A 13,470-nucleotide genomic window follows, 5' to 3' on the forward strand; every position below is an offset into this window, starting at 1 on the left:
CCCTGGAGGGCAGGCCCACAGGTGGGTCCCGCTTCGGAGGGGAGGGGAGAGGGGGCAGAACCAAACCAGCCCAGGGGTGGGCACAGAGCTTGTGGGGCTGGAGCCACCTCTTCCCCTGTGTTAGGAGGGTTAAGGGCTGCAAAGCTCACGTAAGAAACGTTCAATTTGAAATGCATACACTTTCGTAGGACATGCCGTGTCCCGTCCCCAATCTGATGGGGCAGCATTGAACCGGGAAAATGCTGTGGAAACATCCACAGGGAAGCTCTTCCAAACTCTTGTTTGGAGCCTTCAAAAAGTGGGCCATATAACATTAATAATCACGCCTGATTTTTTTTTTTCTTTCACTTTTGCCAAAATGAGGTTTTATTTTGAAGGTCGTTTGACAGTAGGGAGACCTAGGATTCACCGGCTCGGGATCCAGGTCACGTCTGTGCTCACGCAGTGGTCCTGGTCACCCGTGGTTGCTTCCGCGGAGCTTTGCACCAAGTAGGAGCAGACACTGCCCCCTCCCCCGGCGCCGGCCCCTCCCTCCTTCCGCACCACCTGAGTCTGCTGCCCGGAGGCCACCCTTTCGGGTCGTTTGGTCCGCAGTTGCCCACCTGGAGGACCCCTCTGGGCGCGTCCAGTCTGCGACGCCCCCTGGTCCTCAAGGTGTCGTCCTGGGAACCTGAGGATGGCCTGGGGCCAGAGTGGACGAGGACCGCTGGGGCTGTGGCTCTGCCCCTGCCCCGCCGCCCCCTCCGTCCGGCACCGAGCAGCCGGGCAGCTCTGACCACCACCCCGGAGATGATGAGTGCGGCGTGGCCCCCCTGCGCGTGGGAGGCAGTGTGCACCCCTCCTCGCGGACGGAGGCCCGGCCGCCGGATGCGGGTGCCCGGGGTCGGGAGGGGCCAGGCAGGGCAGCCCCGTGGATGGCCCTGGCTCCAGGTGGGCCGGAGGGAAGGGCGGCTGCGGAGCTGCGTCTGCCCAGGAGGGCGGGTGGCGGCCCACTTGGTCCTGCTGGTGGATGGGCCCTTCCCCCGCCTGGTGCGCAGAGACGAGACCGGGTTCTGGAGGGTTCGGTGTTTTCTTGTCATCGTGCTGCTCTCTGGGGGGCCCCTCCCTTACCCCACGGCTGCTCCCTCGGCCCAAGGACGGTCCACCCGGCCCTCGGCGCCCTGCCACCTCACGGAAGAGCCCGGCTCGCTCGGGGGCAGGTTTCCCCGGGGCCCGCCTCCCGCTGGGCCTCCGCAGAGCCCGCTGTGCTTGCCTGGCCTGGGACCTGGGGACAGACCCCCCGAGATTGCGGGCCGTCCAGGGGAGGCGGCCGGTGTCCTCAGCCAGGTGACTGCCGTGAGCTTTGGGGACGCCGCAGGCGTGTCACCCCAGGTTGAGAGCAGGGGCCCGGGTCCCACGCAGAGGTCCGGGCTGCTGGCCCCCGCCCCACAGGGCCTGCCCAGAGGCCTTTGGCCACACGGAGAGGGGCTGTCCCTTGGGACTCTTCCCCCCACCCCCGGGAGCTGCTCCCGCTTGGGTTGAAGCCTGGAGCGTCCAGAAGATGCACGGGACCCGCTGGCCTCCTCCCCTCGCCAGGCCCCCGGCCTTGGCCAACAACTGGAGACCACGACGGCCCTGCCTTTACCGCGGAGACGGGGGTGGGGGGGCCTGGCCTGGGGACCCTCCCCAGCCACCAATGTCCAGCCCATGCTTTGCAGGGAGGCTGCTAAGTCCGCGTGTTTTGAAGAAGTGAACGGAAGAAGAGGCTGAGGAGGGGGCGCCCGGGCCCCCGGTGAACAAGAGAAGAGGCTGAGGAGGGGCGCCCGGGCCCCCGGTGAACAAGAGAAGAGGCTGAGGAGGGGCGCCCGGGCCCCCGGCCTTCGGAGGAGCGAACTCATGGGGAGGCTGGCGTGGCCCCGTTACCACCCGTCCACAGCTCTGCCAGGAGCTGCTTAAGATGTCGTGTTTTTTAGTCCTGGTGAAATACGGAGAACGTACAATGGACCGTCTGAACCAGTTTTCACTGTACAGCCCAGGGGCATCCAGCACAGTCACACTGTTCGGCCAGCATCGCCACCATCACTTCCAGCACTTGATCTCATCTTCCCAAACTGTGTCCCTGTGAAACATGACTCCTGCCCCTGCCGCCCCCCCCCCCCCCCCCCCCCCCCCGGGTCCTTCTCCTTCTGTCTCTGATTCGGTGACTCCAGGACCTCGTGTGAGTGGGGCCACACAGGGTTTGTCCTGTGACTGGCTTGACTCACCCAGCATCCACGTTGCCGTGGGCATCAGATTTCTCGGCTGAGTCACATCCCGTGGTGGGTGACCACGGTCCCCGGAGGGGTGGACACTTGGGTCGCTGCCGCTGTGCCGCGTCCGGCCTGCGTCCTGATGTGTAAGCAGCAGAGGGTCCGACCTTTTGGGGAATGTCCCGTCCTCTGGCGAGGCGTGTGCTGTGTCAGCTCCCGCCCCGCACGGTGCCTGGCAGGGCTGTTCTGTTGTCTGGGGGACAGGGGGCAGCCGGAGTGGACGGGCCCCTGGAGCGTCTCGGGCACCAAGCAAGCCCGAGGCTTGGCAGGAGCCTGAGACACAGGGCTCTTGACTGGGCCCAGCCGGCACAGCCTCCCCTGCTGGCTGTGGCTCGGGGCCCCTGCCCGGTGCCTGCTGCCTGCGCGCGGCTCCTCAGGCCGCCTTCTCCCCGTTTCGGGCGGTCCTCACGGCAGGCCCCTGACTTCCCCCTGCCCACCTGGAGCTGCTGAGCAAGGCCGGACAGGGAAGGCGTCCCGGTCCCGCAGCCAGGTGGCTTTGGGTGGACGTGTGGCACCAGGCCCCTTCCTGGGCCCACCTCCCTGCCCCCTGCAGCTCGCACGGGCCCCGTTGCCACTGACCACCCTCGGAGGCCCCCTGGGTTTTCCGTTCACTCGTGCCCGTGCCTGGGCCACCTGGGCATCTCCCCACACCTGCTGCATCCACCTGGCTCTCAGCTGAGTCTGCTTGGGATGGGGGTGATGGGTGTGGACACCAAAGGCGCCCCAGTGTTGGGTGGCTGCAGGACAGGCCCTGGGGTGGGTGTTAAGGTCTCACCAGGCATGGTTACCGCCCGGGGCCGAGGCCCCCAGCCCAACTAGAGACCCGCTCTTGGTAGAGGCCACGTGAGGGCAGAGGGATAGTCCAGCTCGGCACCTGGACCAGGCCGCTGCCTCGGACCCCACTGCCGGGCGGGCGCCCAGCTTCTCAGATTGAGCCCAACGCCGTGAATATTTGTTAGAAAATGACTCAGTGTTTCATCCGAATTCCCGACTTCTTCCCCAGGAAGACGTGGAGTCATCGACAAGCGGGTCCAGCAACTCTGACCGGAGCCCCGGGGCGGGGGCAGGTTGGCGGGTGAGGCCGCGTTCCCAGCAGCCGGTGTGGATGGATGGCGGGTGCCGGGCGCCGGGCTGGGTCTGGAGGAGACCCCGGTGCCGCGTGCCTCCCCGCCTGGCGCGGCCCCGCTGCTGCGGCTCCCCGACGCCCGGCGGCGGATGCCGCTCATCGGGGCTGGTCGGCATCCGCCGCGTCAGCGGATTCCTTGCCTCTGTCTCTGGGGTTTTCACAGGTTTCGCTTGATCAACAGCATTCATTCTTAGTGGACAAACAGAATTCAGTTTTGTGGCTTAGAAATTATTGGTTCTCTGGCCAAGTAGCCGTTTAAACAGTGACTGGGTGGCCCTGGGTGACCAGGACGATGAATCTGCCTGTTCCTGAGAAAGCTGACGTCGTGCGTGGGTGTCGGCCAGGCGTCTGGGTCTGGAGTGGAGGCGGGCCTGGCAGAAACCCTGGCAGGAGAGGGCGGGGCTGCGGGAAGCGGTGAGTCCCTCAGTCCACCGGCCAGGCCTCCGAAACACTGCCCGTCCCTGGGGCGGCACGCACCAGGCCCCTGCCTCTTTCCTTGTTCTCCCTTGAGCCCAGGTCGGGGTCCACCCGCCCAGATGGGGAGCGTGTGGCTTCCCAGGGCTGGCGCTGCGATGCCCCCGGGGTGTGTCACCCAGGTGCTCTGGACTCCTGGCCGTCAGGTGCCTGGCTGTGTCCTTGTCCTTTTACAAAGGAGACCGCAGGCTCCAGGACGTCAAATATGGCCCCTGACGTCCACAGAGAGAGGAGAGGTGGGCTCTGAGCTATGTCTGTCTGACCTGAGGTTTATGCCCCGACCCACCTGGTCGTGCTCAGCCAAGACCAGAGGTGTTTCGTGCAAAGCTGGGCCAGCTCGCCTGTCTTCAGGGTGGCTGGGGAGACAGCCTCCCCGAAGCATTGTCACCTCTTTACGATTCCCTTCCGGGCGGGAGTGGTTCTGGGGCTCTTGAGCCACCTGCCCTGCCTGTGATGTCGCCCACCAGGCCTCCCCACTGGGTGACGCCCGGATAGGCCGCCTGGGCTTTATCAACCCAACTCGGGTGCTTTGAGGGTGAAAAGGGCTCAGGACTAACTTCGCCAGCGTGTCGGGGGTGTGTGCCTGGCTCCGGGCACCTCACGTACCAGTTGCCAGGGAGCTGAGCATTCTGAGTTCTAGTCGGCTTTTACTTTTCTAACTTGGTAGTAGGGAGGTTTTCCTACAGAAAAGTAGCTAGATTTGACAGTCGTGTGTGGGTGTGTGATTTGCAGACCATTTTAAAGTAAATCAAACACTTCGTTCTTAAATACTTCATATGCATCTCTAAAAATATCATTCTTTACACAACCTCAATACCATTATCACACCTCAGAAAATTAACAGTAATTCCCCAATGCCACCAAACTCCCAGTCATTTTCAAAATGATTTTTATAATGTTTTAAAACCATGCTTCACTCAAGACCACATCCTCCTTTGTGGTTATGTTGCCTAACTCTGCATTCTTACCGTTTATGATGAGAAGTCTTCATCACATGCAGTGTATATATGAATGGACAGAGTACGTGGCACCTGTCGGTCTGTCTGGTCCAGATCCTCCCTTCAAAGCCTGGACATCCTCTCCTTTTGCCTCTGAGTATCCACCACGGTCTCCTTCTGTGTTCTCAGCTGGAATTCTATGAAGGCGGGTTTTCCCGAGCCCAATCTGGGACCCTGAAGTGCAGTTTGTACAGAAAAGGCCTGATAAGTGTGGTGTCTTTTCCCTATTTTTCAGACCTCAGAATAATGCTTGTTTTCTGACTTCCTCCTCGGACACCCAAGGTGACCAGTTACTTTCTCTTTTTAGTCTCAGATATCTTTCCTGTGTTTGGTCCATTGAAGCCGTTCTCAGGAACGGGCAGATTCATCGTCCTGGTCACCCAGGGCCACCCAGTCACTGTTTAAACGGCTACTTGGCCAGAGAGCCCAGGGCGCTCTGGGTGATTGTGAGGGATACGTGCATTTAACCAAGGGTCATCCCAGGACTCAGAGTAACTCTGGGGCGCTGGGCTAGGCCTGATGTGTGTGTGTGAGTGACAGAGACAGAGACTGAGGCAGAAATGCTGCAGGAAGCTCTGGCCTGTGGACTGCCTTCCTCAGGGAGGGCACCGTTGCCCCCGCAGAGACTGCAGAGGGCTGGGTGCTGTGCTGTGAGAGGGAGGTCCATTTGTTATCAGGGCCCTGAGATGTTAAAATCCTTTGGGAAAAGCTCACAGGGCTGAATGGATGGGGTGAGAAGACAACGCGGCCTCTCCCGTGACCCAGAGTAGCCCAGGTGGGAGGAGTTGCAGGCTTACCTTCCAGTGACCAGCAGAGGCCGGGCCCAAGGCTGCCCTTCTTCCTTCCTGGGGCCGGCTTCTGCCGCCAGCTCCTTCCAGATTCCCACGGCCGTTGGTCGTGGAGGAGAGGCCACCAATGGTGATTGGTCCACCCACCCACCCCCATCATCCATCCATCTATCATTCATCCATCATCCATCCATCCATCCATCCATCCATCCATCCATCATCCATCCATCCGTCCATTTTCCTTCCATTATTCATCCATCATCCATCCGTCCATCCATCATCCATCTTACATCCATCCATCATCCATCCGTCCATCCATCATCCATCCATCCATCATCCATCTTACATCCATCCATCATCCATCCATCATCCATCCATCCGCCCACCATCCATCATCCATCCATCCGTCCATCTTCCTTCCATTATTCATCCATCATCCATCCATCATCCATCTTACATCCATCCATCATCCATCCATCCGTCCATCTTCCTTCCATTATTCATCCATCATCCATCCATCCATCATCCATCCATCCATCCGCCCACCATCCATCCATCCATCCATCCATCTTCCTTCCATCATCCATCCATCCATCATCCACCCATCCGTCCATCTTCCTTCCATTATTCATCCATCATCCATCTTACATCCATCCATCATCCATCCATCCGTCCATCTTCCTTCCATTATTCATCCATCATCCATCCGCCCACCATCCATCCATCCATCCATCCATCATCCATCTTACATCCATCCATCATCCATCCATCCGTCCATCTTCCTTCCATTATTCATCCATCATCCATCCGCCCACCATCCATCCATCCATCCATCCATCCATCCATCCATCCATCACCCACCATCCATCCGTCCATCATCCATCCAGGGCATACCAGTCATGCATCTGGCGTGTGCAGGCTTGTTGGGGGCACAGCTGTACGAGCTGCAGCCTGCCCTGCAGATGGGACCACAGGCAGGAGGAGTCACCCCCGGTCCTGCCTTCTCAGGCCCCATCCCGGCAGGGGGCTCAGACAGTGCAAGAGGAGCTCCGAGGAGGGACATCTGCTGCCGGGGGGCTGAAGGAGTGTTGTCGGTGGGTGTCGGTGTGTGGAGGTGGGCAGATGGTCCAGGTGAGAACTCGTGGGAAGGAGGGTCTGGGCCAAGTAGGACAGGGGGCAGTGGGGTGGGGGAGCCAGGTCGGGGCAGCTTCCAGGACAACCAGAGTTTGCGCTCGGCACTGAGCCCAGCAGAGCAGGCCTGGCCTGAACACGGCCGGCCGGAGGAGAGGGCGCCGGGCTGACTTCTGCCACCTCCCTAGGCTCATACTGCCCGCCGATGGGCCAGCGATGGGCCTGCCCTGAGGACCACGTCCGCCCATGGTGGGCAGGGCAGGCTCGCCCCATGAAAGCCCCTCCCAACGTCAGAGCAGGTCCTTTGAGCTCAGGCCTGAGTTTGGACCATGGAAGCAGCAGGAACCAGGGATGGCGGGGGGTGGGGGGTGGACAGGGTGACTTCCCAGGTGCCCGCTCGCTCTTGCAGGAAATGGCCGCTGCTTCAGGACTGGCGCCATCTGTGTCTTCTGGCAGCCTTGAAGTTGCCACCTGTCACTTGATGGATCATTTGTCACTTGACAGGGATCAACTCTCACCTGACAGGACCACCTGTCACCTGGCAGCTCACCCCTGGCTCCAGGTGTGGGTCCTGCCCCCAGCCCCCTCTCCTCGGCCGTCATCCCTGGACGCTGCGAGAGGTGCCCTCTCCCCACCATCTCGTCCACCCTCGAGCGGCACCGAGCAGGCCTGGAGGACGCTTGCACAGGAGGAGTCCAGGGGGAGAACTGGGATGTGGGGCAGCGCCGAGGACGACCGCCGGGCAGAGCAGCCCGGGCACGGGACCAGTCAGGCCACGAGCATCCTGCGGCCCATGGCCACAGCTGACTGCCCGTCCCCGCCGCCCAACTCCTGGAGACCCCACGTCCCGGCAAGGAGGTCCACATCCCAGCCCGGAACCTGTGAGGAAATCGAGTCTTTGCAGACGCCGTCAATCTAGCTAAGGATCCGGTCTTGTGGGCTACGGTGGCCCCAGTGCAGGGGTTGGCGTCCTGTAAGACAGGGAGGATGCCTGAGGCTCAGACATGCTGGGAGGAGCCCGGGCGGGAGCTGGGGGTATGGCCGCCACAGCCTGGGTCACACCCTGGCCCCATCCATCCATCAGTCCATCCATCCATCCGTCCATCTATCCATCCATCGCCTGCGGACGCTGTTCCGGGAGATTCAGCTTAGGATGCGGTTTCTGTGATGTAGCACTTCAGCATCTCAACTTAAAAAACCCACATCAAATATTTTCTGAAGATTCCCGTGTGTCTGTGCAGTTTGGAGGGAATTTTTCCTTATCCAGGGTCTTCAAGGAGAAAGGTCCGCGTGGCAAGATGGTCTTTTATGGCGCAATATTTTCTGTGGCCACAGGAGGGCGACTCCATAAAGGAAAACAGAACTGTGGGCAGGAGCCCCACCTCTGCCCCCTCCCACATGCACCTGCACATGCCTGCACACACGTGCACACAGGCACACATGGTAGAGTAAATCGGTCGTCCTTAAACTTTAATAATGTTGAAGTTAATCGAAGCTAAAGTGAGTTGGAGGGGGAGGGGACCAGAGTGGTTTCCTCTCTCCTCGGTGGAGTAAAATAGCTTTACTGGAGAGCTGGAAGCTTTCCTTGTTCAACATTTACCCTCTAGTCTCATCATGTTATAAATAACACGTCAAAGGATTCACAAGAACACAACTTTAAAAGATAAAATTAGGCTCTACCAATAGCTCCAGATTTTTTTTCCTATACTCACACGCCAAGAACATTTCTACATCTTTCACTCAAATAACATCTGACAAACGGTAATTTGTAGTTTCCTGAGCTAATAGAGAAAAATAAAATCTGTTGTTAATATTTCTAGCACCTTCTGGCTAAAATAATCCCATGACCTGCTGAAGCCTGCACTGGTCCCCCACTAGTAGGTGATGGGGAGGAAATGTCAAGCCTGCCCAAACTTGCACCAGAGCCCGGCCATCCCGGCTGTCTGGGAGCAAATGGGAGGCATTGCATCTCTGCCCTTGAAAAAAACCCGTCTTAGAATTAAAAAAAAAATTTTTATTGGAGTATAGTTGCTTTACGATATTGTTAGTTTCTGCTGTACAGCAAAATGAATCAGCTATACGTATATAATCTTTTTTGGATTTTCTTCCCATTTAGGTCACCGCAGAGTATTGAGTAGAGTTCCCTGAACTATACAATAGGTTCTCATTAGTTATCTATTTTATACGTAGTATATATGTACATAGTGTATATATGTCAATCCGAATCTCCCAATTCATCCCACCCCCCCTTCCCCCTTGGTATCCATACGTTTGTTCTCTTTGTCTGTGTCTCTGTTTCTGCTTTGTAAATAAGATCGTTTATCCAATTTTTTTTCAGATTCCACATATATGTGTTAATATATGATATTTGTTTTTCTCTTTCTGACTTACTTCACTCTGTATGACAGTCTCTAGGTCCATCCAGGTCTCTGCAAATGACCCACTTTTGTTCCTTTTTATAGCTGAGTAATATTCCACTGTATATATGTGCCTCATCTTCTTTATCCATTCATCTGTCGATGGACACTTAGGTTGCTTCCATGTCCTGGCTATTGTAAATAGAGCTGCAGTGAACATTGTGGTGCATGTGTCTTTTTGAATTATGGTTTTCTCAGGGTATATGCCCAGTAGTGGGATTGCTGGGTCATATGGTAGTTCTATTTTTAGTTTTTTAAGGAACCTCCATACTGTTCTCCATAGCGGCTGTATCAATTTACATTCCCACCAACAGTGCAAGAGGGTTCCCTTTTCTCCACACCCTCTCCAGCATTTATTGTTTGTAGATTTTTTGACGATGGAGAATTGTTTTTGAAGCTCTTGATGCAAACGTGCAGCTGTTTCATTAATCCTGACTTTTACAATGAGTCATTTCTCCAAGGTGTGGTTTAACTTCCTAATAACTAGTGGAAGTCTTCCTGTCCCCTAAGCGTGATGTGACACTTTGTGACGTCAAAGAGGGTGATATCTAGTGTCCCCTGTCCTCTACTCCCTACCAGACTGTTATTGAAACCGAGGTGAAAAACAGGCTGACGGAAGAAATAAAACAAAGGGGAAGAAGGCAGCGGCCAAACCCGAACTGCCCCAATCCTGATAACACCCATGAGAAGTCATCGCCCCTCCCCGTCGGTCCCCATTTAAAATGCACAGGGGGGAATTTGAAATACGTGCTGTGCTCTGACACGCCTGCTGCAGCCTCTTCCTCAAAACGACCCCCTTGATCCAAACTTGGACCTGAGAAAACCTCCGGGGTCACCAGCCGGTCTAGGAAACGACATCCTTCTAATAGATTGGCTTCCATTTTGATGCAAGTCAATTGATTTATGTGACTCCTTTGTGAGCTTCAGTCTTGGGCTTAAAGGGTTTATTGTTTGCGTTGGAAGGACAGCGTATGACAGTAAGCGTGGGGTTTCCAGTGTCCTTCCGTGTAGTTGTAAAAACCTCGCGTCAGTCGGGGGCTGGGAGACTTTTCCGACACCACACCCCAGCCGAGGCTCCAATCAGACATTTAGAGGGCGGCTGTAACAGTTACTTTGCCCTATCGTCCAGGTTTAGGAACTAGGAAATACACGTATGGTCTAGAAGAATTCACCTCTCCACCCCTTTTATGTGCTCTTAAATCTACTTTCTTTTCATTTTTAGCTGCATTGACAAATACTTTGCTGTAAGTCCAAGCTTCTTGGGAGAATATAAATATTAGTCAGATCTGCCAGCTAAATACCTTTCATTAGAGCCAGGCAACCAATTTCATTTCAGAGTAAGAGGCTGCCTGCAGATTTCTGGAATTCTATTTTTTATATACAATCTCTACCGCTTACATATTTTTAATGCAATGTCTGTTGTCTGATCAGAATAACAGGACCGACCCGGTGCTGATTACCCGGTGGAAGTGAGTTTCCTCGCGTGTGGGTCTCACCTCCGGCTGTGCCATGGATTTCCCAGAACTGACATTATGATCTCCTCAGCACAGTTTATATTTATCACAACCAGTTTAGAAAGAGTTGGAATTAATTAGGGAATGTTTCAAATGTCAAATCGTTAAATGAAACTGTAAAAAGTAAGTTGTGGTCTTTGGCAAGCAAGTATTTCATAAAATAAGATCCCTGGAATGAAATGGTCATTGCTCTGAAATATATAGTTTTATTACCACTTTTAGGGACACGGATTAACAATCCAAGAGTTTTAGATTTGATACGAAGAGTGATGTCTTATAGCTGCCACAGGAAGTCATGGGGTTTGATGTCTAAGACATCACCAGAGACTTGAGGACGTATTTAGTCAAAACGTGGCGTAGTTAAGGGGGTGTGTGCGTGTGGGGGGCACCTGCCAGTTGTTCGTTGCATTTTGAGTCATTTACAAAGCGTTCAGAATGATAGATAATGTAGAAAATATTGAAAGCTGAAGTTAACAAATATAGGAATCTTCTTTGAAATAGATGATCAAGCTGCTGGGAGGTGACCTGGGGCATTCAGCAGGCTGCCTGTACACCGGCTGCCTCGCCTCTGTCACATGCCATCTGTGGTGACTAATGAGGACCACGGGTACCAACAACTTCAGAAATTCCCCCAAACTGAGAATCTTGTCTCCTTCCTAAATGTGGTTCTGATGACACAGAAACAGTTTCTGTTTCGATGCGTTGATGTTACAGCGAACAAGCTGTGACAAACGAGTCTGTCAGGGAGCACTCACGGTTTTTCTCTTTTTTTTCTGGTTGTTTTTGTTGAAAACACTTGTTTTTTCAGTGTGAAAGGAGCTGGTAAGGAGGTATGAACAGCCAGCGTCTGTAAAAGCGTCTGCTGGTCTTGAAGCCGGGAGCCAGGACGTGAATGTTCACTGGATGGTGCACACGGTCCGGGGGCGGCAGGGGCCCCGAGGCTTTTCACAGAAATGCAGACAGACGAGGCTGAAGCCAAGGAGCCCTTCTCACGGTCAGAGGGAGAACTTCTGTCCCTGGGGGGCAGCGTGCAGACTTCTACGTGGAGACCGTATAGCCCTGGCGTGCAGTCATGTCTGTGATCAAATCTGTCTGGTTGGTCCGAGCCGATGGCGACAGCTGAAATCAGTCCACTTTTTTTTTTTTTTTAAATTATATATTTATTTATTTATTTTTGGCTGCGTTGGGTCTTCGTTGCTGTGCGCGGGCTTTCTCTAGTTGCTGCGAGCGGGGGCTACTCTGTTGTGGTGCGCGGGCTTCTCATTGCAGTGGCTTCTCTTGTTGCGGAGCACGGGCTCTAGGCATGCAGGGCTTCAGTAGTTGTGGCACGTGGGCTCAGTAGTTGTGGCTTGCGGGCTCTAGAGCGCAGGCTCAGTAGCTGTGGCGCACGGGCCTAGTTGCTCCGCGGCATGTGGGATCTTCCCGGACCAGGGCTCGAACCCGTGTCCCCTGCATTGGCGGGCGGCTTCGTAACCACTGCGCCACCAGGGAAGCCCTCAGTCCACTTTCAAGTACGACGTTCTCATGCTCCTCGGGGGTCAACCTGACACTGGCCTTTGGCTGCGTGAAGTGAGCAGGTGGGAGAAGCGCACTGCAGACGGCACGCCGTTGCCATAGGGAACCGTGGTCCCGGCGTGGTCACTGCTGGATGGTTCCGGAGGCCTCTCTCTGAGATGGAGAAGCAGGACCGGGCTGACCTCCAGGCCCTTGCTTTACCGCGGCGTCTCTCGCTGCACTGCTGCCTGGACGAGAGGTGCCCACAGCCCCTGCTGGTCCCAGCCCGTGTCCGCGAGTCTCGTGCACGCACACGCAGTCACGCATGTTACACATCCAGACGTGCTGCCCTCAGAGCCGCCCCCTTGGGAGGGGATGTTTACCCTCTGATGCTCAGGGAAGATGCTTTGGGGGGCCATGGGGGGCTCTGCGCTTTGGTGAGAGTGCTTGGTCCTGGGGACAGCCAGGAGCTCATCGGGGGGGCCTGGTGCGTGGAGGGGGGGGTGCAGCCAGATCGCAGCCGGGAAGTGGCCGGGAGTCACGTCCGGGTGAGCCGCTGGCGCCGTGGGCGCTCGGGGGGGAGCCCGTGAGAGGGAAGAAGAGATCTGACCCGACCTGATCAGCCACGACACTGGCTTCTCCCAGACGGTCCCTGAAGTGGGGGCCCACAGTGCCCTGTGTCCCGTGTCCACCATCCGCCACGAGGGGCCACTTGTGCAGGAGAGCACATCCTGGTGAGCGCCAACAGGCGTCAGACGTTAACTTGATGTGTCACAGGCGTGGCTCAGAAGTTCAGCCACACGCGTGTGCACACACACACACACACACACACACACACACACGTGCTCTCGCTGCCACTGACTCTGAATCTTCTCCCGGCACAGGGTCTGGAGCAGCTCTGCCCACCAGGGAGCCCCCGTCACAGCATCCTGTCTGGAGACCAGCCCAGCCTCACTCGTCCCAGCCTTCCTGAGACCTCACTTACCTTCACAGACGGTCCGGGCCGAAGAGAGGTGAGGAGAGCCCCCGGCAGGGCCCCCCGGCGGAAGTGACTGCAGGGCTGGACGCTAGCCAGGCCGCCTGACCTTGGTGGGGGGGACAGGTGAGGTGCCATGGCCAGCGTCCGGCGCCCCGGGCGCCCCCGGCTCACGGCAGCTGGGAAACCAGGTGGCCGCTGGCTGGCCTTGGAGCGGGGCCTGGCCCAGGGGGTTAAAACCCTTTTCATGGAGGAGCGATACCC

At 56.5% G+C, this 13,470-nt stretch overlaps 1 protein-coding gene across 3 annotated transcripts in view; it reads left to right on the forward strand.

Moving 5' to 3' along the window:
- Positions 1-13,219, forward strand: part of DNAJB6 (DnaJ heat shock protein family (Hsp40) member B6) — a 71,127-nt gene extending 57,908 nt beyond the window's left edge. For 2 of the 3 annotated variants that reach the window (XM_068549774.1, XM_068549777.1), the window contains exon 10: positions 13,115-13,218. In XM_068549774.1, coding sequence (XP_068405875.1) covers positions 13,115-13,203 — 89 coding nt within the window. In that variant the 3' untranslated portion in view covers positions 13,204-13,218. Of the gene's footprint in view, positions 1-13,114 lie in introns of all 3 variants that reach the window. The other variant, XM_068549775.1, reaches the window with a different exon arrangement.
- The last annotated feature ends 251 nt before the right edge of the window (positions 13,220-13,470 follow it).

Source organism: Eschrichtius robustus, chromosome 8, assembly GCF_028021215.1.
Source record: "Eschrichtius robustus isolate mEscRob2 chromosome 8, mEscRob2.pri, whole genome shotgun sequence".
Taxonomy (NCBI): Eukaryota; Metazoa; Chordata; class Mammalia; order Artiodactyla; family Eschrichtiidae; genus Eschrichtius; species Eschrichtius robustus.